The sequence below is a fragment of the Watersipora subatra genome, chromosome 11, assembly GCF_963576615.1.
Source record: "Watersipora subatra chromosome 11, tzWatSuba1.1, whole genome shotgun sequence".
NCBI classification, from domain to species: domain Eukaryota; kingdom Metazoa; phylum Bryozoa; class Gymnolaemata; order Cheilostomatida; family Watersiporidae; genus Watersipora; species Watersipora subatra.
Window position 1 is genome coordinate 24,319,947 of NC_088718.1, and position 23,634 is coordinate 24,343,580.

Below are 23,634 nucleotides of genomic sequence, written 5' to 3' on the forward strand. Positions count from 1 at the left end.
TCTTCTTTCGATTTATAGTGTTAGGCTTTAACATGAACGATATGAGAGGATATTGGTTAATATCGGTTAAAAAAAGGGAGTTGTCACCTCTTTACAATAAAGAGAATAGACAACTTTAGTTTTGCAAAAGAAAATAAGCCGATATTTCGATAAAATATCTGCTTCGATATTCATATCGACTTGAAAACTGACCAAATATAAAATCATCCACTGAAATATATCGTCACATCGAATTATATCGTGTTATCGTGCAGCACTAGTGTCTACTATATGAATATATTATTATCTTAGCTTGTGAGTATTTTGGTTCAGCTACAACTTATTAACGAAAATGATACGCGCCCAGTAAACAAATATCTGGAAACAATAGCTTCCATTTTTGGCACCCTACTGAATCACACAAGTTATCGATAACAAAAAGTACATCTGCTTGTGCTGTACTCTGCCTGTGCTGTACTCTGCCTGTGTTGTACTCTGCTTGTGCTGTACTCTGCCTGTGCTGTACTCTGCCTGTGCTGTACTCTGCTTGTGCTGTACTCTGCTTGTGCTGTACTCTGCTTGTGCTGTACTCTGCTTGTGCTGTACTCTGCTTGTGCTGTGCTCTGCCTATGCTGTACTCTGCATGTGCTGTACTCTGCTTGTGCTGTACTCTGCTTGTGCTGTACTCTGCCTGTGCTGTACTCTGCTTGTGCTGTACTCTGCCTGTGCTGTACTCTGCTTGTGCTGTACTCTGCCTGTGCTGTACTCTGCTTGTGCTGTACTCTGCCGGTGCCTCATGATGAGAAATGAAAAGGAGGAATATGGGGTTATATGAAAGATAGTACTGACCTGATAGCTCTGAAGATGGATTGTAGCCTCCATCCAAGGTTACTGATCTGGGCCCTGCCATCCAGATAGCCAACGATGTACTTGTGACGCGCGTCTACCAGAGATCGTAAGAGAGAATTTATGGATAGGTTAAAAGGCTGGTGGATAGCAGATATTGGTGGTCAAGGCTGCTGAGTAAACAAGAGATGGAATAGAGGAGGAAAAGTGATCAGTGAGTGACAGGAAAAGACAAGAAAAATAAAGGACAGAGCCAAGAAGCTGAGTGAAGGCATCCATTATGTCTAGCTATTTACAAGTATGAATATACATGTCATTCTAGCATACACCGTAAAACCTCTAATTGAATGTCACCTCTAATTGAACGCCACCTCCACTTGACTGCCACCTCCACTTGACTGCCACTCTGAGAAAAAGGTTGAAAAATAGACTGCCACCTCCATTTGATAACTGCTTTGACATTATTTGATCTTTACGAGCCCATAATATCAATTGATCAGTAGAAAAGTGCCCACAAAATCGTATTAATATTGAATCGTTTATATCAATAACAATTTAATTCTCTCGTTGTCCAGTTTCAAAGCTTTTCGTTTTTTCGTCCCAACTTTGAAAGCAAACCATAGCAATAATCAATAGCAGTCTCAGGCTAGTAGTAGTTCTGTTTAATGCGGTGTTTCTAATTAAATGTAGCCTACATATAGAAAAACGGGCTTAAATTTATGGTGGTAAACTTTCAAGTAAGTCTATAGAAATAATTACTGTCTCAGGTTAATAGTGGTTACTCGTTTAACGTGGTCTTGATACTTTGAAGTACATGTACATATATAAATGGTTGAAATTTACGATGGCAGATGGAACTTTGACAGCAAGGCCATAGGAATAACTAACTGTCTCAGGCTAATAGTAATTTCTTGTTTAAGATGGTCCTAATACTTCGAAGGACATGCATAAAAAACAAGTTTGTAAGTTTTGGCCCAAGGGTTATGTTTACCGAGCATACTTCTATGCGTTGCAATGGTGCTAAATGCAGCGCGTGAAAGTTTTGCTCTGCCAAAATATTGTTTGGACGAGTTAGTAACGAGCAGTGCAGACGAGTTAAGGCCAGAAGATATTGTGAAAGGTATTGGACAACTAGAAGATGTCCGTTCCATCGAAAGAAACAATCAAAATGCAGCTATCCAAGAAAACGATAGAAAAACTTTTGTTTTAAAAAGGTTAATTTTTGTTTCTGGATCTACTATATAAACGGCAATCGTTCTCTGTCTGTCTATCTGTCTATCTATCTGTCTATCTGCCTGTCCGCCTTATAGAGCGGTCTTTTCTTTTATCGTCGTACGAATTTTGGTCGTACGAAGCGAACTGAATTAATATTTGTAGTAACGGTAAATAAGTTATAGAGCGGTCTTTCTTTTTCCATTCGGTCGAACGAAGCCAACCGAATTAATATGAGTACTAATTATCGTAATTTCGTAATATGGACTATTAGCCGCTACTTTTCTCTGACGATTTGAGCCAAGCGGCTTATATAAAGGTGTGGCGATTCTGTTGTTTCTCTTTCACCGCTCGAGCGCATTAACCGAAATCCCCTGTTAGCACGCTTTTTAAACGGCAAATTTTCTGCCGTGTTAAAAAGCACCTTTCCTGAGTTCTGCGGCCTATACAAAGGTGTCTATACAGCTATACAAATGTACTATTTATTAAATAAAATAAATTAATGAGTAGTTATTTACATGCAATTAAGATTTACTGCCAACGTGTATCGAGAAGGTCACGTAAACGTTTGTTTATTGGAGCCACTAGAAAAACGCATTTCTCACCTACTAAATTTCCACATCAAAAAGGTAGGTGTTTCTTATACGATGTTGTATTGTCTATGAATTGCCACATCTCCACTACTTAATAACGTTGGATTTGCCGCTGTTCGTGATTGTGGGTCATGTTCATTTCCTTCAGCAGCCGAGTTACTAATTTTTTCCAGCTCTGAGTAGGCCTACTGTAACTTACTATTACAGAACTTTCACGAGTACTCCGAGGGTTGCGATACGCTATTGTGAAAAGAAAGAGAGCAGCTGCTACCGACTTACTGTCACCCTGCATCAGCCATGACCAGCTATACGTCGCCTGCTCAAAAGTAGGCACACGCCGAAAACTGTTTCTTCATACGCCCGACAGAAAAACCAAAAATGTTGTCTATCCGCATGTGTTGCGTTGAACTAAGGGAAACAGAGAGGGAGAGAGAAAGGGAGAGAGGGAGAGCGATGAGAAAAGGGGGGGGGGAGAAAGGGAGATAGAGAAGGGGAGAGAGAGGGAGAGCGAGGAGGAGAGGGGGAGAGAGAGAGGGGGGGGGGAAGAGGGAGGGAGAGAGAGAGGGGAGAGACGGAGAGAGGGGAAAGAGGGAGAGAGAGGGAGAGCGAGGAGGAGAGGGGGGGGGGGGGGAGAGAGAGGGAGAGAAAGAGGGAGGGAGAGAGAGGGGAGAGAGGGAGAGAGGAGAGAGGGAGATGTAACTGCATAGTTGGCGTTGTTTTACAGTATGAAAGACAACTCTCAATAAACCTCTTGCTGTACAAGAATCTGATCCCGTTGACGGGTAATGCAGCTAGTGCAATATAAGTATGATTCGTTTATGTCACTTGTTCATGAATATATATTTGTACCATTTAATAAATTATTATTGTATAACCTATGACTATGCAGATTTATAGTAAGTTATTTAATAACATCCTTGCGGCTATCTAAACACGGCTTACATGGATCGATGCTCATAACTCCACTTCGATTGCACATAAAAAGCTAGTTTTGGGTGCAAACTGTACCAAACATATCAGGGAGTGAAATGAGCTTTTATTCAACAATGTTAAATATAGATATAAAATAAAAATATGTCTTCAAATTTGATAGTCTTAAGTTAGAGGTTTTACGGTAACCTTGTGAGGCATTTCATAAAAATGCTACCCTTTCTTAGCATTTCAATACTGAAACTGTTGTGTCAAAAAGGAATAGGTCAAAAACTACACGCTTTTCATGAGGTAGTCAGCAAGTGTCTGAGCAATCTCTGGAATATCGAGCATTATATATATGCAACTTACTGTCAGCGGAGGCTAAGCGGCTCTCTAGTTTCTCTAAGTGAATTGTTGCACATAGTTTAATGAAGTTGATTTCCTGAGAGACTGGGTTGGAAGCATTCTAATGGCTAAACCTTATTTCAAATCACACCAATAACTTAGGTCACAGTTAAAGAATTCAAATCAAAGCTATATAAAGGAGACTTCTCTAAGTGTAAGGAAAGCTAGGACCTGACCTGGTGGCTTAGGACCTGTTCATTCCCAGTAATCTTTAAAACTTACCAGTAGGTTACAGTTGTTTTATTTAAATAAAACAATCAAAGAGTAATTCATGTATCTTGGACATCAACATAATATGGTAATATACAAAGCCGCCCAATAGTTCTACCTGAGACATTCCCACTAGATGTGGGAAAGGAACAGAAGTATTTATTTCAAGAATTCCTCTTTTCCATTAAAAAAAGATTTCTAATTTAAAAGATTAAACAGGTTTTGCCATGTACAGCGGTTTGATAAATAAACAAATGAAATAGAAATGAGTATGATAGACTTGCTATGAGATAGACTATGAGACATACCATCAGAATCGGGATCATAATATGGGTCCTCCTCAGGATCCATCATCCTAAGTGCATTGCGGACTTTGAGGCCAAAGGTTGCATTAGCCTTGAATATGAGAACAGGCAGTTTAGTGTGGGTAGAGCAAAGGCACTCCTTCACATCTCGATTGTCGAGCGTAATAGTGACTACATTTTTGTCCGCTGTAAAGCAAGGTAGATGAAACATATTTTTCTTGTGGCGTTACATTTGATACTGCAATAGCATAATCGTTATAAATACGGATGATAAGTATGAGTGATAAGTACGAGTGATAAGTACGAGTGATAAGTACGAGCGATAAGTACGAGCGATAAATACGAGCGATAAGTACGAGCGATAAATACGAGCGATAAGTACGAGCGATAAGTAAGAGCGATAAGTACGAATGATAAGTACGAGTGACAAGTACGAGTGACAAGTACGAGTGACAAGTACGAGCGATAAGTACGAGCGATGAATACCAGCGACAAGTACGGGCGATAAGTACGATTTATAAGTACGAGCGATAAGTACGAGCGATAAGTACGAGCGATAAGTACGAGCGATAAGTACGAGCGATAAGTACGAGCGCTAAATACGAGCGATAAATACGAGCGATAAATACGAGCGATAAGTACGAGCGATAAGTACGAGCGATAAGTACGAGCGATAAGTATGAGTGATAAGTACGAGCAATAAGCATGAGTGATAAGTACGAGCGATAAGTACGAGCGATAAGTACGAGCGATAAGTACGAGCGATAAGTACGAGTAATAAGTACGAGTAATAAGTACGAGCTATAAATACGAGCGATAAGTAGGAGTGATAAGTATGAGCGATAAGTACGAGCGATAAGTACCTATTATAATTAGCATTTCTAAATACCAGTTATAAGTGCCAGTTATAGTGGACCTCCCAAATTACGACTGCCCCTGTCTCATGGCTTTTTGCCTTTTGATGTGGAACACAGACCTATTAACTATACTACTAGGTATAATTAATAGATCTATGGTGGAACTTGAAGTTTTTCCGGCCCCTTTTTACAGCATTGTCTCCACCATACTACATCAAAATTTTTCTTCACAATTCAAACTTGAACAGCCTCATTCTGTATTGTTCGTATTATTCTTGAATTAGTTTGAAAAAAGTTTTAATAAAGCCAGCTAGAAGCTATCCTGAAAGCTAGGCAAAACGCGCTGAGTCGGAAATGGGTTACAAAAAATTTAGACTATGCCAAAATTAAGGTTTATTTTAGTAAAATATTAAAATTTAGCTTTAAGCGTGTTTTGTGTTTAAAAAGCTAAAAACATTTAAGGTTAATTTGACGTTTATATTACATAGCGTCACACAAGTTTAGTGTACTTAATGTATTGTTGTCCAAGTCTGTCTCACACCGTGATCAGTCACTACGCTTGTCTAAAAGGTGAGAACTCCATACCTTGCTGCACATAGTAAGGTTGCATTTCATTGCAGACCATAACCAATGATTAGGTAACGATAGTTACTTGAGTTACTATACTACTTTGCTAATAACTATTAATACGTACACTAAGTACTCTACAGGATGAAGTTATTCGCGGAGTTATATTTCGCGAAAATTGAAATTTCATGCATATTCGCGGATTAATTTATTCGCAACTGAACACTGTCACTCTCTAGGAAGAGTTAACTTTATTGCGGATAGCAATAGAGTTAACCATACGCATGCGCACATTGCGTGTTTCGGTTTCTATTTAGCTTACAACTACGGGTCGATCGTGCTAAGCTATAAATTTTGTGCTGCGTTCAGAAGGTTTCACGAATATTCATCGATTTTGAGACCTTTGATGAACCAACAATTTGTGGTAAGTAATGAGTTATTTTTTCAAAACCATTTACTAAATTAGTTGAATTTTACTTTGGTTCTTCGGTCAAACGCAATATTTATTTTTTCCATCCCTACCGCTTCGTTATTTGTTTTAGTGTGAGAGAGAGAGAGATCTTTCATCATACACGGAACCACAATGACTGCAAGGGTGGTAGATGTCATTCTTAGAAGATCACCAATCATTCAGGGAGATCTTGAAAATGAGGTAGAAGTGCCTGCAGATGCTAACGAGGAGAATATCTCTGTTTTAAAAAAGGAACAAAAACGCCTTTACGAGCAAAAATCTTTGGCCAACCAGCAGAACTTTGCAATAGTAAGCCGCGAGAAAAGTTCTGATGTTAACTTCCTTACCAGTCATGTATTAGCGAGATAATCGCCTTTAACATCTACCCAAGACAGGGACAGAGCTGCTATTACCAAAATAACTAATCAGAGAGCACCATTACACGCTGGTATTCACTTATCAAGTGTACCAGTTTAATTTTATTGCTAGACAACCGCCATATGGACTAAACTGTTTATATTTACTCCATTCATCGTTTGTAAAATTTTATTTGTATTTGAAATATGTTATTTGTACACTCAAGTTTGTAATAAATTATAATATATCTATACATGAAATAAAATATATAATTTAATCATGTTCGCTGCAGCGATATTAAGGAGTTGTTGTCAATGAAGGTGTCTAGGTTGACTGGATGCTTCTCTGCCAATATTCCTGCCTTGATGAATATTACTACTTGTCTCTAGTTTTCGTAATCGGAGTTGGTTGTTTCATTCTCAATATGCAGTAAACACAAAAATGAAAAAAATATTAATAAGTGTTAAGGAAGTACAAAAACAATAGCTGAAGTATTTAATGAAAGCGATCAGTTTTTAAACAAAAGAATTAACTAATGCAGTTAAATATGGAAAAACGTATCTTCACTGCAAATCAAATACATACCATAATGTCCAGATCAGAATCATGATCGTCCTCAACTTCGGTATTAGAGATTGGAGTTGATTTCAATGTAAAAAGACTAGGAGAGATTTTTTGCGATGACGAAGCCATGCCGAATAATTTGTGAAACCTTGAATAATTTTGGAAAGTTTGATGCAATGGCAATAAAACTCGAAGCCTGGCGATGATTTTAAAGAAGTTTTGGAACTCGGCTACGTTTAGTACTTCTGCCTAGCGGCTATTTTTGCGATGACGCCATTCTGCATATATTGTGACAACCTGGAATAATTTTGTAAAGAAATGCGATGCATTGGCAATGGTGCTAGCTCAAAGCCCAGGCAATGATTTTAAAAATGCTTTGGAATTCAACTACGTTTAGTATTTATATTAAAAACTAGCCTAGCGGCTAGTTTTTAATTTGATGCAGTAGTTATTCTTCCTTGTGATTAAAAATAAAACTAATTATTTCACAGAATTTAATAATTCGCGGAATTGACCGTTCGCAAAATCGCGAATTTTTATAACCAACGAATATTTTCATCCTGTAGGGTATATAAAATTTTGATGTTTTCATCGGGATTTGTATTAGATAATTGCACTATAGGTTCCTATACCCCTCCACATGACATTTTCGCCTTAGTGTTTCCAAAATCAGAACGAACTAGTGTCGTAAGGTGGAGTTCTACATCATATGTATTAGCTGTATGTAGTTATAGGTGGAAGCTAAAAGTACCTGCATACCGATCTCCTACAAACTAGGGAACTGGCACTTATAACAACGAAATATTTGGCACCATAATTACTGGCAGCGTAATTGATCCAATGGCCATGAATGTGGTTATATAGCAATTTCCTTGCTTTGGCAAAACCTTAGTAAAATACATACACCAACATGAAAGCCCTACATCTACTGTTACTGCTGACATAAGTGCCCTGAATAATAATAACCTTGCAAAAATCTTGCTGCCCGAGGTTGTTGCTAACATTGACTTTTGTGTCGCCCAACAAAAATGATGGCCACACATTGATGCCTTTTCGCTTTTTCCAAATAATTCAATCCTGTCAGAAAACTGGTGAGAGATTTTTACATTATCTCTTCTGTCCATCAAAGATTTAGTCACGTATTCATCTACTTACTCTCTAAGCTAATGTCAACCCCTGAAATGGAGAGGTGCAAAGGTTTCTTAGGGTTACCCTCTAGGGAACCCATAGTGATTCTGACACACTTTATTAGCAGCTCAGGGACATGTGTGAGGTCAGGCTTTGATGTCGGCATGAACTGTCTTTGCCTAGCCTTAAGCCCGGCTTGCGTAGATGGAGTGGCACCAGTAGGAGAGGTGACGGATACCTTCCGCGTTCGGGTAGATGATGGGTAGTACTAAAAGGGCACAGATAAACAGAAAGGACCTTAACGAATGAGAAAGAAAAGATAGAAGACACCAATTTATTTGCATCAGCTCTTAGTGGTACAGCTTTCTTGTCTCAATAGCATAGAGCTTCAAAAGTAGACATTTTGGCGTTTATTATAGAGAAATATAAATATCCCAGCATGTTACAAACTCTAATGATTATCAAAGCAAACAGCAAAGATCACTGAAGCTTCTGCGTGAACCCCAGCTTGTTTGCGTTGTGCATTAATGGTGTTACTGTACAAAGCTGCTTCAACAGACTTGCTGTAATAAAACACATTCACTTCCGGTAATACAACACAGCCACTTCCCGTAATACAACACAGCCACTTCCTGTAATACAACACATTCACTTCCTGTAATACAACACAGCCACTTCCTGTAATACAACACATTCACTTTCTGTAATACAACACAGCCACTTCCTGTAATACAACACAGCCACTTCCTGTAATACAACACAGCCACTTCCTGTAATACAACACATTCACTTTCTGTAATACAACACAGCCACTTCCTGTAATACAACACAGTCACTTTCTGTAATACAACACATTCATTTCTTGTAATACAACACATTCACTTCCTGTAATACAACACATTCACTTTCTGTAATACAACACATTCACTTCCTGTAATACAACACATTCACTTTCTGTAATACAACACATTCACTTCCTGTAATACAACACATTCACTTCCTGTAATACAACACATTCACTTCCTGTAACACAACACATTCAATTTCTGTAATACAACACATTCACTTTATGTAATATAACACATTCACTTCCTGTAATACAACACATTCACTTTCTGTAATACAACACAGTCACTTTCTGTAATACAGCACAGCCACTTCCTGTAATAAAGCACAGCCACTTCCTGTAATACAACACAGTCACTTCCTGTAATACAACACTTTCACTTCCTGTAATACAACAAACTGACTTCCCGTAATACAACACATTCACTTCCTGTAATACAACACAGCCACTTGCAAAATATACCTCTTCCTCACTCTCTGACGAAATGACATAGACTTCTGCTTCTTTAGGCTTGCGACCACGCTTGGCCCCAGTACCAACTCTTCCTCCACCTCTACTTTTAGCCCTAGATGCAATAGTTGGTGTCCAACCAGGGTCGCTATCACTATAGTCCTTCACAGCTATTCTGCGACCATATGAACTTCGTGTAGATGGAGACACACCCTTAGAAGCTGCATAAATTAAAATTTAATCCGTAATCCATTGAGAAAAAGAGAGCATAACACCATTGGTACATGACAGGTTGAGCCGGCATACGGTTGAGACTATACTAGGTAGACTGTACCAAGAAGAGTATGTACATACATATATATATATATATATATTTCTCAAAGTATGTCTGTTTTCTCACACAATTGCTCACTCTTTATTCACAACGTAGACACTGTTATCCGTTTTCACACCAAAATGACGTATTAATTACAACTCTATGAACTCTTTTAGCTCTATGAAACGTGATGCTTTTTTGTCCTCGCTGTATTAGGGCTAACTTGTTTAAAAAAAATCAACAGTAAATTCTCTCGAAATTAAAATTTGGCGATTAAATTCTATTAACTCTATGAAACACCATGCTTTTTTGCATTTTGTTAACTTTTATTTTCAAGTTTTCATAAGGTTCAATTGCTAAATTGCGGTGAAGGTTAACACTTTTCACACGGACCATTGTATTATCTCGAGTAGGAATGCGTCTAGATTCTCTCACTGTTTGGTCAGACAAAGACACTACAATATTTCATTTTTACAAATCGTCGTATCAGTATCGTCGTATTCAGAGTTTTGATGTATAACTACTGGTGGAAGAGTAACTTTTTTATACACACACTTCTATGCAAGAATTGTTATTATTAATTACACATATTCAGGATTTTTATTTTGTTTTCTCAGTTCGTATTAACTGTATCATTACCGAATCATCTTTTATTGTAATCGTAGCAAAACAGATTTAATTTAGCTATGCTTGCTAAATTTGCTTGTTAACTATTTCACTTTTACACCTAAACCCTTTTAGAGTTGTTTTATTTATTTCTAATTTATTTGACCTGCACAAAACATTTTTCTTATGATATGGAGTTTGAAAGTTACAGTTGTTTGACAAAGTTTGAAAACCTTAACAGTTGGTTTTATTTTTTCTCTTAATTTATTTCAATTACACAAAACACTTCTCTCATGATATGTAGTTTGAAAGTTAGACCGGCAAATGTTGTTATATATTAAATACAAATCAATTTTCTGTCAAAAGACTTTTTGATTATCCGGGCAACGCCGGGTTGTCCAGCTGTGTAACTACATGTATATGATGATAAATGATTCCTTATAAGACAAATTAAATATCCAATAATACCTTTTGTTGGAGGTCTTCCTCGTGGTGAGAGCTTTTCTGACGCAGCCTTAGCAGCTGCCTTGTTTGCTTCAAGAATTTTTTTTTGTTGTTCTTGCTTCTAAAATATTTTCCATTGTGTTAAAATTAAGTTTTGATACAGAAGTTTACTTGCTTCTGCTTTCTAAGCAAAACCAGGCATAAAAGTAAACACCAGCATAGATGTATGGACAGCGTGGTACTGAGGTAGGGTGAGCGGCAACACCGTGGTTACCTACACAGGATATAGTCTGCTACATAGGATATAGTCTGCTACACCAGGATATAGTCTGCTACACAGGATATAGTCTGCTGCACAGCATATAGTCTGCTACACAGGATATAGTCTGCTATACAGTATATAGTCTGCTACACAGGATATAGTCTGCTACACAGGATATAGTCTGCTACACAGGATATAGTCTGCTACACAGGATATAGTCTGCTATACAGGATATAGTCTGCTGCACAGGATATAGTCTGCTGCATAGGAATATAGCCTGCTGCACAGGATATAGTCTGCTGCACAGGATATAGTCTGCTGCACAGGATATAGTCTGCTGCACAGGATATAGTCTGCTGCACAGGATGTAATCTGCTACACAGGATATAGTCTGCTATACAAGCAGTCGAGTCAAAAGCTTTATAAAATTACACTATACCAATTTAGCTATGAGCAGTCGCTCAGTTTCAGCTTTTTTCTGTTTTTCTCGCTTTTTTCGCGCCTCTTCTTCTTTCTTCTTTACAGGATCATAGCGCCTGCAGTCCTCAGCTAGTTCCTTCTTACAATATTCACAGTTGTTGTAATCTTTGCTCATCGTGCCACAGTTGGGACAGACTGCGTAACTTCCATCAAACGGCTACAAAAAATTATTTCAAATGATGCTTGGAAAGAGATGAACTCGATCAGGCAAATTCTGGACACAGGTAATGAATAAGACTGGAGTAGAGTCCGGAGAGACATTTACTAGCAATATGAAATCTTCATAAAGTCTCATGCAAACTGTCGAGTTTAAAATTGAGAAAACTGCAAAACTACTTGAGAATTTTATGAGAACACTCGGAAAGTTTCGTACACAATCTCTAAATACAATCTCTAAATACAATCTCTAAATACAATCTCTGAATACAAGTCTAATATGCAAAACTGATGTCAATCCAAGGCAACTACGCAGAAAGACAACTTGAACATTTCAGTATAGAATCAAATTTCTAAAAACAAAGTCAATTCATTTTGAGATACGATCTGCTTGTTGAAGCAGCCCTACGCTGGAGCAACTGGTCTTATAAAAAATATACAGTCGTACCTCGACATACGAGCTCAATGTGTTACAGAGCCGAGCCCTGCAACGCTCTGCAATACATTACACTAAACTTAATTCTTATTTCATTTTAAGTTTTTTATTTCTTCCCGCTTGACTCTTTTTGCCTGATTCTTAACTCGCTTCAATTTTAAATACTTTTTCAAACTGATCCCACAAGAATGACAACCACAAGAATGACCAAGTGATGGTCTCATAAGTGGCCTCTTCTCATATCTGAAAATTTGCTTATATCTCTAGGGAGAAATTTGCTCGAAATTTTCATCGAGTCTCAAATTTCTCGAACTGTTTGGTGAGTGAGGCAATCATACGTCAAGGCATGAATATACTGTAAATTGTTTTAATGGCTTCACCGACAACCATACAACTCATCAGAGTTACAGATAATTACTAAAAAAGCTAATTACTAAGCTAATTACAACTTAAAAGCTAAATGGATAAAACTTCAATATATGTAAAAATTAAATTTCACCCTAAAAAGGTGGGATGAGGAGTGATGAGGAGTGATGAGGAGTGATGAGGAGTGATGAGGAGTGATGAGGAGATTAGGCGAGACAATGCATAGATTCAACAATAGAAATAGTAGTAAATACATCCTGGATAACTTAAGCTAGGTATATTTAAAATAACTTATGTTTGTATCAAATTTTATTTTATATACTTTAATGTTGTATTATATTGTTAGGTCATGTTAGTTTTTTGTTATATTATATTTATATGTTATATATAATTTAATGTTATAATATATTTTTAAGTTAATTTTCAATTTTACCTAATTTCTTGACTCCCGCTTAAGAAACCACTTAATTTGAAAAACCTTCGAGCATCATACATGGTGGTTAGCATACATCATACGGTATAAGCCATGCGGTATACAGCCACTGTTAGCATACGGCATACAACCACTGTTAGCATACGGCATACAGCCGCTGTTGCGTGCAATTAGCTCCACGCATACCGCAACTGTTGCCTGCAATGAGCTCCACGCATACAGCCATTGTTGCCTGCAATGAGCTCCACGCATACAGCCACTGTTGCCTGCAATGAGCTCCACAAAAACAGCCACTGTTGCATGCAATGAGCTCCACGGCTACAGCCACTGTTGCTTGCAATGAGCTCCACACATACAGCCACTGTTGCCTGCAATGAGCTCCACGAAAACAGCCATTGTTGCATGCAATGAGCTCCTCGCATACAGCCAACGTTGCCTGCAATGAGCTACACACATACAGCCAACGTTGCCTGCAATGAGCTACACACATACAGCCACTGTTGTCTGCAATGGGATTCACTGCTTCTTAAAGGCTGACTTGCAACAAAATTCACATTACAGTTATTTGCTATCAAAAGATTCACCATGTCTTACTCTGCTGTGTTGTAGGTGTCAAATATGTGGAAATGTGATTACAAGCTCTTGAAAGCTCAAAGACGAACAGTTGATCGCAGCCATCACGAAACCGCCGTAGATCGGAATCGGTTTATTTCTCTGCCGTACTCATTACATTTGGTTATTGTTTTGTCACGTGATGTTCTCACGCAAATTGAAAGGCCAATAAAAGGCTCAATATAAAACTTCTCGTAGCACTAGTTTATGACAAACACTTCGGGTTTTACCGAAGACCCCGTATTAAATATAGATGCTCGCTACTTTACAGTTTTGTTTCGGCCTGGTCTAATCATCTAGTCGTAATCTGATCATGTGACCCAAACATCGCGAAAAAATTCTCCAGCATTTTTCGATTATCACAGGTGACCAACAGGCTCGTCATGTTTATCAGACAATGATATGTACTCCTTCGAGCTAAGGTTAAAAAATTAAACGAATTTTTACGGTAGGTGATAAGATATCAGTGCTAAAAGTGACAGAATACATCCACTACGGAAGTTGCTACAGATATGACTACAGAACTGCAGTCTTTAAACTGGAGTGAAGAGAAAGAATGCAAGGCTGAATGCATTAAGTAGACGGAGATAACTAACCTTACCCGATTACCTCATTAGTATAGAGAGATGACCTTTTCACTTATCATTGAACAAATGCAGCTATTGGACAAGACTAAAGCCTGGTTCCCATATACGTCGCAAAGCACCTGCGGTAATATCGGCAGCAAAACACTTGCGGTGCTCGGCGCAGTTTAATGTTCACATAAAAGCCACATCGTTAATAATATCGTAAACAGAATTGCGTAATCAAATAAACTGTTCGCTCACCATGCCGTTCCTATAATGGTGACCTTAACCCGTACAATGCATTTCGGGAAGGTTTTGCCTGCGGCCGTTTGCGAAATTTGAACAGCGCTAAACTACTGCGATGCCGCCGGCAATTACCGGCGGTCCTCGGCGATCCTCGGAGCATACGTTCCCATTTCATCGCTGATAGCCTGCGGTGTGTCGCCGGTGCTTTGCGACGTATATGGGAACCAGGCTTAAAGTGCGATGCAAATGATAGCATCAACTACAGCCACGTGCTCATCAGTGAAATGTAGCGGAATGCTACTACAATGTTAACACTAATGGTAAGTAAGACAAGATTGAAGCTGCGTGATCATGGTGTATTTAATATTAGTAATGGTAAGTAAGACAAGATTGAAGCTGAGTGATCATGGTGTATTTAATATTAGTAATGGTAAGACAAGATTGAAGCTGAGTGATCATGGTGTATTTAATATTAGTAATGGTAAGTAAGACAAGATTTAAGCTGAGTGATCATGGTGTATTTAATATTAGTAATGGTAAGTAAGACAAGATTGAAGCTGCGTGATCATGGTGTATTTAATGTTAGTAATAGTAAGTAAGACAAGATTGAAGCTGCGTGATCATGGTGTATTTAATATTAGTAATGGTAAGTAAGACAAGATTGAAGCTGCGTGATCTTGGTGTATTTAATATTAGTAATGGTAAGTAAGACAAGATTGAAGCTGAGTGATCATGGTGTATTTAATATTAGTAATGGTAAGTAAGACAAGATTGAAGCTGCGTGATCATGGTGTATTTAATATTAGTAAACCAAACATAACAGTAGATAAAGTCGTGGACTATTTGAACTTTAGTCCACGACTAGATGTTAGATTCATTCTAGCACACATTCTTCTACAATGTAGCCTGCGCTCCTACAATGTAGCCGGTGCCAAGGAATACAACAAATCTTGCTTGTATCATGTAGAATATGTAATTATTTAGATTGGAGAAGGTTGAGACTGACCTTGACTGGGCGAGGCGGAGGCTCAGGCTTGGGTGGGGAAGCGGGCTTTGTCGTCACAACAGGAGTGAGCTCAGTCAGGACAGTGTCCTCGGTGTGACCTTGCTGGTCCGGCTGCTGACTTTCCTGATGAAGCTGTTGAGCTTGCTGTTGTCTCATCATTTCAGTTTGGGCAGCAAGTGCTAACAAAGTGTCTCTGGCAGCAGCATCCTCTTTGCTCGGAGTTGGCCCCGTTACTCTTCAAAAACACACAGATACCATAAAACCTCTACTTGAACGCCACCTTTATATGAACATCTAACAAAATGCAACTCTAGAAGAAATGTTGAAAAATACAGCACCAATCTTTAATTGAACGCTCCCCTCTATTTGACGACCACTCTAAAATTCTTTACGAACCCATTATAGAAAATGATCAATTAAGAAGTGGCCACAAAATGATATTCGTAATCACTTGGTTGCATCAATAACAATTAATTCTTTCGTTTTTGCTGTAGTTGATGTCATGGTTTTAGTGACGGTGTACCTGAGAAGATCGATCATCACAACCATCAGAGCTACACTTTGATTCGAAGTCGCGAAGGTCTAAATCCAATCCATTGTCTTCAGATTCATTCATATTGTGGATTAAAATCCTACCTGAAGACTTTAACGCATTTTGCTCAACGATACAATTACTCTTCATGAACGGCGTACAACATAATAGCAGTCAGTGTTATGGCGTATCATAGTCCATTTGCAAACTCCAAAGCTTTACAGTTTTTTCTATAAAGCTTTGAAATCGAGACCCTTGGAATAATTAATAACTGTATCTGGCTAATGTTTTACTTGAGCTAGTCGCTTGTTGAAGTCGGTCTGATACTTCGATGTGTATGAAAAACAGTTTAGCAAAAATGCCGAGGCTGGAGGCATTAGTATCACTGAAGGAGGGTGCAAAATATAGGCGGAATTAGCATTGCTTCACCTGTCAAAGGTTAAAATTTATCTTTCAAAAATTCTGAATACTTGATTGAAAAATACAGCCCGACATGCTATTTGAACGCCACCTCTAATACAACATCACTATGGGGGAACGGCTGAAAAATACTGCACCGTTCAAATTAAGGTTTCCCGGTAGGTTGGTCTCACTAAAAGGAATTCTCATTTGCTCGATCAACTTTGAGAACCACAGATTAGTTGTTTAGTGAACCACACAAAAAGAAGTTTTCACTCAAGTGAGTTCTCACAACCGAATTTGGGTGACGTAAGCTTAAAGCTGGGCGGTATGGCGGTATTACCGATTTTTCGCGGTACTTGCTTTTAAAACCGAGCGGTCAAAACGTCACAATGGAACCGCACGGTGTGGTTTGGTTGTTCACGCACCGAGGATACCGAATAATTATGTAAACATTCATGCGGTATCGGTACGCACCCAGGTAGACCGAGCGACTGTTGTCACACGGTAAAAGTGACGCCAAAATAAAGTAGATCGGTAGATGGAATGATGTTTCATCGCAGGGGGCAATCCTTTGCGAGAAGAAGAGTCGTCATGCTAGAATGGACGGCTAGAGTTGCCCCGATTTTGGTATCGGAATCGGTATCGGTGCCGATATGAGTGTCAAGTATCTGAATCGGTATCGGCCGATCTTTTCTTAAAAAATCTGAACCTTCCGATACTTTTTACAGATCAACCATTTAGCAGAAAACTGTATTTTAGCCTGCTATACTAATAAAAAATCATCAGCTGTAAGCTTCTTACTTTTACTTAATGAATTTCAGGCCTGCCACACAATTTATTTCATGTCTATAGCCTGATCAACACAGCGAAGGAAACTTTTTAGCCAGAACGTAAACAAAAAGTGTGGTATTTCCCAATTACAGCGATAGGTTTTATTGCAAGCAATCACGAACAAGATAACAAAAGTGGGAAACAAGAACGCAGTGTAATATTTCTATTTACTAGCATTACGAAAGTAATTTAAACAGTCGACGCATAAAGTTATCCATCACTCTCTTGATCCTGACGATACAATGGATCGTTTGTATTGTACAAAAAACGGTAACCCCAGTGGCGTATCGGTATGTAGCCTGTCCTCCAACATCTGTTGCAAGGGAATCCCCCTTCAGTACGCTCGGCTACATTGATAATGATGGAAGAAAAGAGACGTCTTACTGAGATAATTGAATCACTAACGGTTTTTAAAAGAAACATTGATTTGCTCTAAACTTGTACAGGCACAGCAGTTCATCCAACAATAGAAGAGGGACTTCGTTATCACAGATAGAACTGTACCACTAACAGTAATTACCTTTATTTACAAATTACAAGAAACATGGACTGTTTTGTTACTACATGCACGATATGTCAGTATGTGAATATGTATATTTTTTTCCATAAATGCAAACAAATAGATACAATAATATTCATGTTTTCTTTGCATTATGTTTGTATTTGCATAATAAAATGAGCTACTATCTATGCAACACAAAAGATCTGAATCAGTATCTGAATCGGATTATTTTTCAATTAGGATCGGTATATCGGATCGGTATCTGAATCGGCTGGTGAATTTAGAATCGGGGCATCTCTATGGACGGCGAGAGTATCGCAGAAGGTAAATGCTGTCATTGTTTCTTATTATACTCGATGTTAGGCCATGAGTGGTCACACTTTAGGTTTGTGTTGGGACTTGGTGCATTAGTTGGTATGGCTGGGAGGCATTTGATTTTTTATTCAAGTCTCTAAGTCTAAATATATCGTATGCATGGGTGCGGATCATCATTTTTTTATTTTTGATTCAATAAAGATTGATGCCAATCGGATGGACAGCCTTGAACATTGACTTGCCAGTTATTGCAGTTTTAGTGTCCATACCATTTTTTCTATAAATCCAAATGGAGAGGAAATACTAGCTAGGCAGCAGAATTAATGAGAATATTACCTATTCGAGACTCGAACTCAAAATTTTCATGTTTGTTATGTCTGTCAATGATAATTTCCAAACCATACACTTTGTCAGTTGCATTATCTTTTTAATTGTGATAATTAATTCCTTATCATTAGGTGTTTTGTTTCCAGTCTGCACTAACCGCCTGAACTTGAATAAAATCTATCATTTTAATAATGTGCGTTATTTTTTTGAAGCTCTTAAGAACAAAATTTTATGATATAGACACTGTTCAAAGCTTTTAGAATGACAATTACTGATATAGACATTGTTGCTTGCCAAATTTTACTCTTCGCTGTTCACTCTCCTCACGTTCGCGGACTGCTTTATATTTTATGTTTCTGTTTAGTTTGCAGTTCGTACTCTAATTGATTTTTGTCATCATTGGTAGGTGAATACACCGAGGATGCTGATTTGGGGTTTTTATCACCGACATCATCATCATTGAAATCTATCGAAGATGCAGATTTGGAAGTTTTAATACCGACATCATCGAAATACGATGTTTGGCAATGCTTTGATACACTAGATTAGATGTAGAAACCACGTTGCGTACTTTTTCCATGTTAGTTATTAATAAACACGCAATTTACTTGTAGATGGATGTAGGATTGCAGTCAACACTGTCAAGTTGAATGTTGTTTTATATACGGTATTTGTAATTACATATATAAATAAGATAAATTGTCGTTCATTGCTGAAGAGCTGGGTTTACTCTCAACAAACATGGTACATGATTTTGTGTCTGTGATTCTGTATTCTATGTTCGCTTTCTACACGCTCGTCTAAAATAAAGAATACACAATATCCAACTTTAAAGTTTAGAGTTGGGTGGAATGAACCAACAGGTGGATTGTGCAATCCAAATGCCATCCCTTGTGCAAGGGTTTGCTTAGCACACGGGACCCTGTACTCCAGTTAAAGTAGAGCTGGAGTTGCCTTCCTTCGACTAAGCTGGCGCGTACTGCGTAGCAATGGTAGGTGGAACAAAACTCCTAAAAATTCATGCGGTTTTTGTCTCATTTTGCAGTATTTGTTGGTGTGTAAACCGAACCGTATGTTTTTGGGAGTAGTTCTCTCCATGTCGGTATGCGATGCGGTATCGGTTTAAACAGGTGCGGTCTCGGTGTACTGTTGGTGCCTAAAACCGCCCAGCCTTACATAAGCTACATAAGGGCATATGGCTACATATGTAGGGCTACATTACCACTGGCAATGTGATGCTAAGCGTTCATCAACTAATTCCACTATTACCAGCATACTTCATCCACTTTAAAAATTACCCTACCTGATAAACCTGGCAGTATCTTGCTGAATATCATAACCCCCAAAGTATCAGGCAATGTCAGCTAACCAGGCAGCTATGTGCGTTGTTAATGAGTCAAATATTGTCTCCTCCTAGGTTAAAATTTCTTATAGTATTCACATCAGGTAGACAGGAGAACAGGCGAACCGGAAATCATGACTCTCAACTCACCTAGCCAGCTGATCCGCAGAGAGCAGGTCTTCCGTGCTGTTGCTCCTGCCGAGTGTCACAACAGAGTTAAGCTGAGGGTGGTGAGTCTGCAGCTGTGACCCTGCTGATTCCTTTGATTGTTTAGGTTTTTGCACTCTTTTCCTAGTCTGCTTGGCTGGGATATGCTGACGGGCTGTATCAGAGTTTGTGAAGGCTGAGGAGACAGGCTGGTTTGGTTGACCTTGCTGGTTGGGCTGGCCTTGCTGAGTTTGAGAGTGCTGCGTGTGATTAGTTGACTGTAACACAGAATAAAAAGACTTTATTTCAGAATTAAGAGCGTTGACCAACTTTTGACATATCAGAGCAGTTGTATTCTAAACACGGGTTATAGTACTTGATATAAATGTCAAATTTTAAAGAACATACGTGATATGATATTGTAAGCTGTTGATAATTTTTTGAGGATAAAACTAAGATGGTGCACATAAATCGTGGCTGGTGCAAGATTCCAACATAATTCTCCAGTATAAGGGTACATAGATCTACCCTAAAGACTTGTGGCTGCAATTTGTGACACCATATCCCTGCTGTAGAATATAACAACAGCCTTCTGTGCCATTACAGATGTAGTGAAGCAATCCTCGTGTAATGAGAGCCACTAACTTCGAAAAGGGCCATATAAATAACATAGCTATTCTTCTTATAAATGTTACAAGGTGTGGGTTGTTACACCTCGTTCTTGTATCACGATAATGTAGCACCATTATTTTAACATTTCTTACGGCAAATGGAAATCTGGTTTTTTCATTGTAGTTACAAACAAAAATGGCTTGCAGCTTTAAACAACGCTTTGCAAGCTACGAAGCAACAACACTTTATTTTCCAACACAGAGTGGCCCACTAGCAGCTGATGAAGTGTCCTACTAGCAGACATACAGAAGACATCCAAAAGACATAGATGGTCAATTGTAAGCACCAATCCGCTACTCCTACAAGTGGCACTCTAACAATCAGACATTCTAAAATGTTTATGGAAATCACACAAATTAATAAACGACGTTATTCAAAGTAACACTTGTATCTGACATTATTGGATAGGAAATCGGTTGCAACCATCAATCTGTGATGTGAACACAACATAATATTTATGCTGCAAAAGAATTTCAAGCTTGCCACTCTAGTCGAGTACAGGTGCCTATAATTGAACAGATCCGAACATTGCCAATCGTTGTTCCTTGTACTCTTTCAACTTTCTTCCAGATCAGACTGCTGTGGTGCTGAAAACAAATACTCCCATTCATCATACAAGAAATTCGTCCCCAAACCGTCGATGAACAACAATTTGAGAAATTTAAATAATAGGGGTACATAAGCAGTCCACCCCAAAATTACCATGTCCTTGTTTTACGATTTTTTCGCCATACGAAGTGGAACACAATGTTTTCTCGCCTCCTCGTTTCATCATTTTTCTCGTCATACTATATCAACAAAAACGTCTCTCAAAATTCAAGTTTAGCAGTCGGTGTGCTAAATATGTCCGAATAATGAAGATGCCGATTTGCTATTTGCTGAACTCCCTCCAACATCAGAAAGAGAGACGATGCTTGTTATCTACCAGTTTGGCAATCTTTACTTTACAGTTTCGTTTCAGCTTGATCTAATCATCAAGTCGTAATCTGATCATGTGACACAATACTTTGCAAATAATTTTTGCAACTCTTTTCGATTATCACAGGTGACCAACAGGCTCGTCATGATTATCAGACAATGATATGTACTCCTTCCAGGTAAGGTTAAAAAATTAAATGAATTTTTATGGTAAGTTATAAGATATCAGTGCTAAAAGTGACAGCATTACAATGACGATAAAACAGACGAGTAAGAACAATAGACATGGTTTTATTGAATGCGTGAAGTATATTTGTGAAAATATTTCGACGAATAAGGTTGCATGAAAGTGTAAACAGAAACCATCTACCACAACTACCTCACATTTGAACCGTTTGGAAAGAGAATCCAAACTACGGCGGTCTCGTGTGGCTGCGATTAACTGTTCGGTTTTTAGCTTTTAAGAGCTTGTAATCACATTCATATATATTTGGCACCTACAACACAACAGAGTAAGACATGGTGAATCTTTTGATATCAAATAACTGTAATGTGAATTTCGTTGCAAGTCAACCTTCGTTCACCTTCAGCAAATCAACCTTCGTCAACCCAACGTTTGATACCAAACACATGAGAGTAAGCGGTATGTCAAGTGAATTAAAGAGGAGAGTTTGAAATGGATAAACGAACTCTTGAATAAGCTGCAGAGTCCAATCTTTCTTCGAATAGTTTATAATAAGCCCGACACCATCTACATGCAGACATGTGCAACAACAAAAAACGGACAGGTAGTGGCAATATCCTGCAACAAGCAGGCAGCGATATGAATAATCAGATGAAAATTGAGAGATAGTCTAGTTGTATGATCAACAATTCGATTTAAATCGAATGACATGAAAATGCAAGATAACCAGAGCAAAGGCCAGATGTATCCACTTACCAAGTCATATGAACCACATGTAAAGTGTTTATATCTACCCTTGTAGAGGAAACATCTATGATATAATATATGGATATGTAGGCTACACAGGAAAAACAGTTCACAAAATAAGTCATATACAGTTCACCCTCGAGATACGATGTTAATTCATTCCAGGGTTGGCATCGTATGGTGAAAAGTTCGTATATCAGGGTATAGAGACCATTGTAATTATACAATGCAAACATCCCCTGGTAAAAATCGTCAAATTTTTTATAAAAATGTGTACATATCGACAATTAGCAACAAAATAGTATGTTAACTTTAGTAATTATAGTTACCTACAGTAACTGTATTGTATTTAGTGTATTTTAATGGTTATGATCTGCAATAAAATGCAAAAATATGTGTTTACGAAAGGCAGTACGTACGGTAAGGAGTTCTTGCCTTCAAAAGGTACGCATAACATAAACTTTGAAATCACTTCAAGTAAGTTTAGCTTGCTAAACCTACACTTAAAACTAAGTTTTAGTATGCATTTTGAGCTATTTTACTGAATTTCAACTTTTTATCACAAAATTTTATCCTTCAGCAGTTCCTATTTTCACTTTCACTATAAAATTTAGCGTGTCTGGTTGAAACCTTTTTCAACCTAAATCAATTAGGCCGAGCGATGCAGTTATAGAAAGCGGCTTCTCGCACACTTGACCATTTAATGGCTACCGAAAAGAAAAATAAAATTTTATTTGTTATACAGGGCGTACATACCTTTGGAGTAACGTGGCTTCAGCAGGAACATGAAGCGAGTAAAGCAGAGAGGAGGCAAAAGCGTATCAATGCTAATTATGTTGCTGTACACTTGAAAATAAATTTAGTACGTAATGAATTGGAATTTTTTTAACAGGCTAAAAGAAGTTGTCCATTCCTGTCCAATTTTTCTACTGGTTCAAAAGAAAAGGTTGATGGTGCAATGCAGAAAATTGCTAGCTAGCTAACGCTTGTAAAAGGATACAGAGAAGGTGGTAGAGTAGTTTGTCTTGTATGAAATGTGCACAATAATCAATGTAACCAAACATAAAGTTTGGACGTATTTATACCCTGGAGGGCTTTAGCAA

At 38.2% G+C, this 23,634-nt stretch overlaps 1 protein-coding gene across 3 annotated transcripts in view; it reads right to left on the reverse strand.

Moving 5' to 3' along the window:
* Window positions 1–23,634, reverse strand: part of LOC137408222 (sentrin-specific protease 6-like) — a 79,774-nt gene that overhangs the window by 42,692 nt on the left and 13,448 nt on the right. For 2 of the 3 annotated variants that reach the window (XM_068094641.1, XM_068094643.1), the window contains exons 6-13: window positions 20,014–20,288; window positions 15,613–15,847; window positions 11,751–11,948; window positions 11,074–11,170; window positions 9,696–9,904; window positions 8,414–8,654; window positions 4,466–4,648; window positions 829–922 (exon numbers count right to left, since the gene is read on the reverse strand). In XM_068094641.1, the coding sequence (XP_067950742.1) occupies window positions 829–922; window positions 4,466–4,648; window positions 8,414–8,654; window positions 9,696–9,904; window positions 11,074–11,170; window positions 11,751–11,948; window positions 15,613–15,847; window positions 20,014–20,288 (1,532 nt within the window). The remainder of the gene's footprint in view (window positions 1–828; window positions 923–4,465; window positions 4,649–8,413; window positions 8,655–9,695; window positions 9,905–11,073; window positions 11,171–11,750; window positions 11,949–15,612; window positions 15,848–20,013; window positions 20,289–23,634) is intronic. The other variant, XM_068094642.1, reaches the window with a different exon arrangement.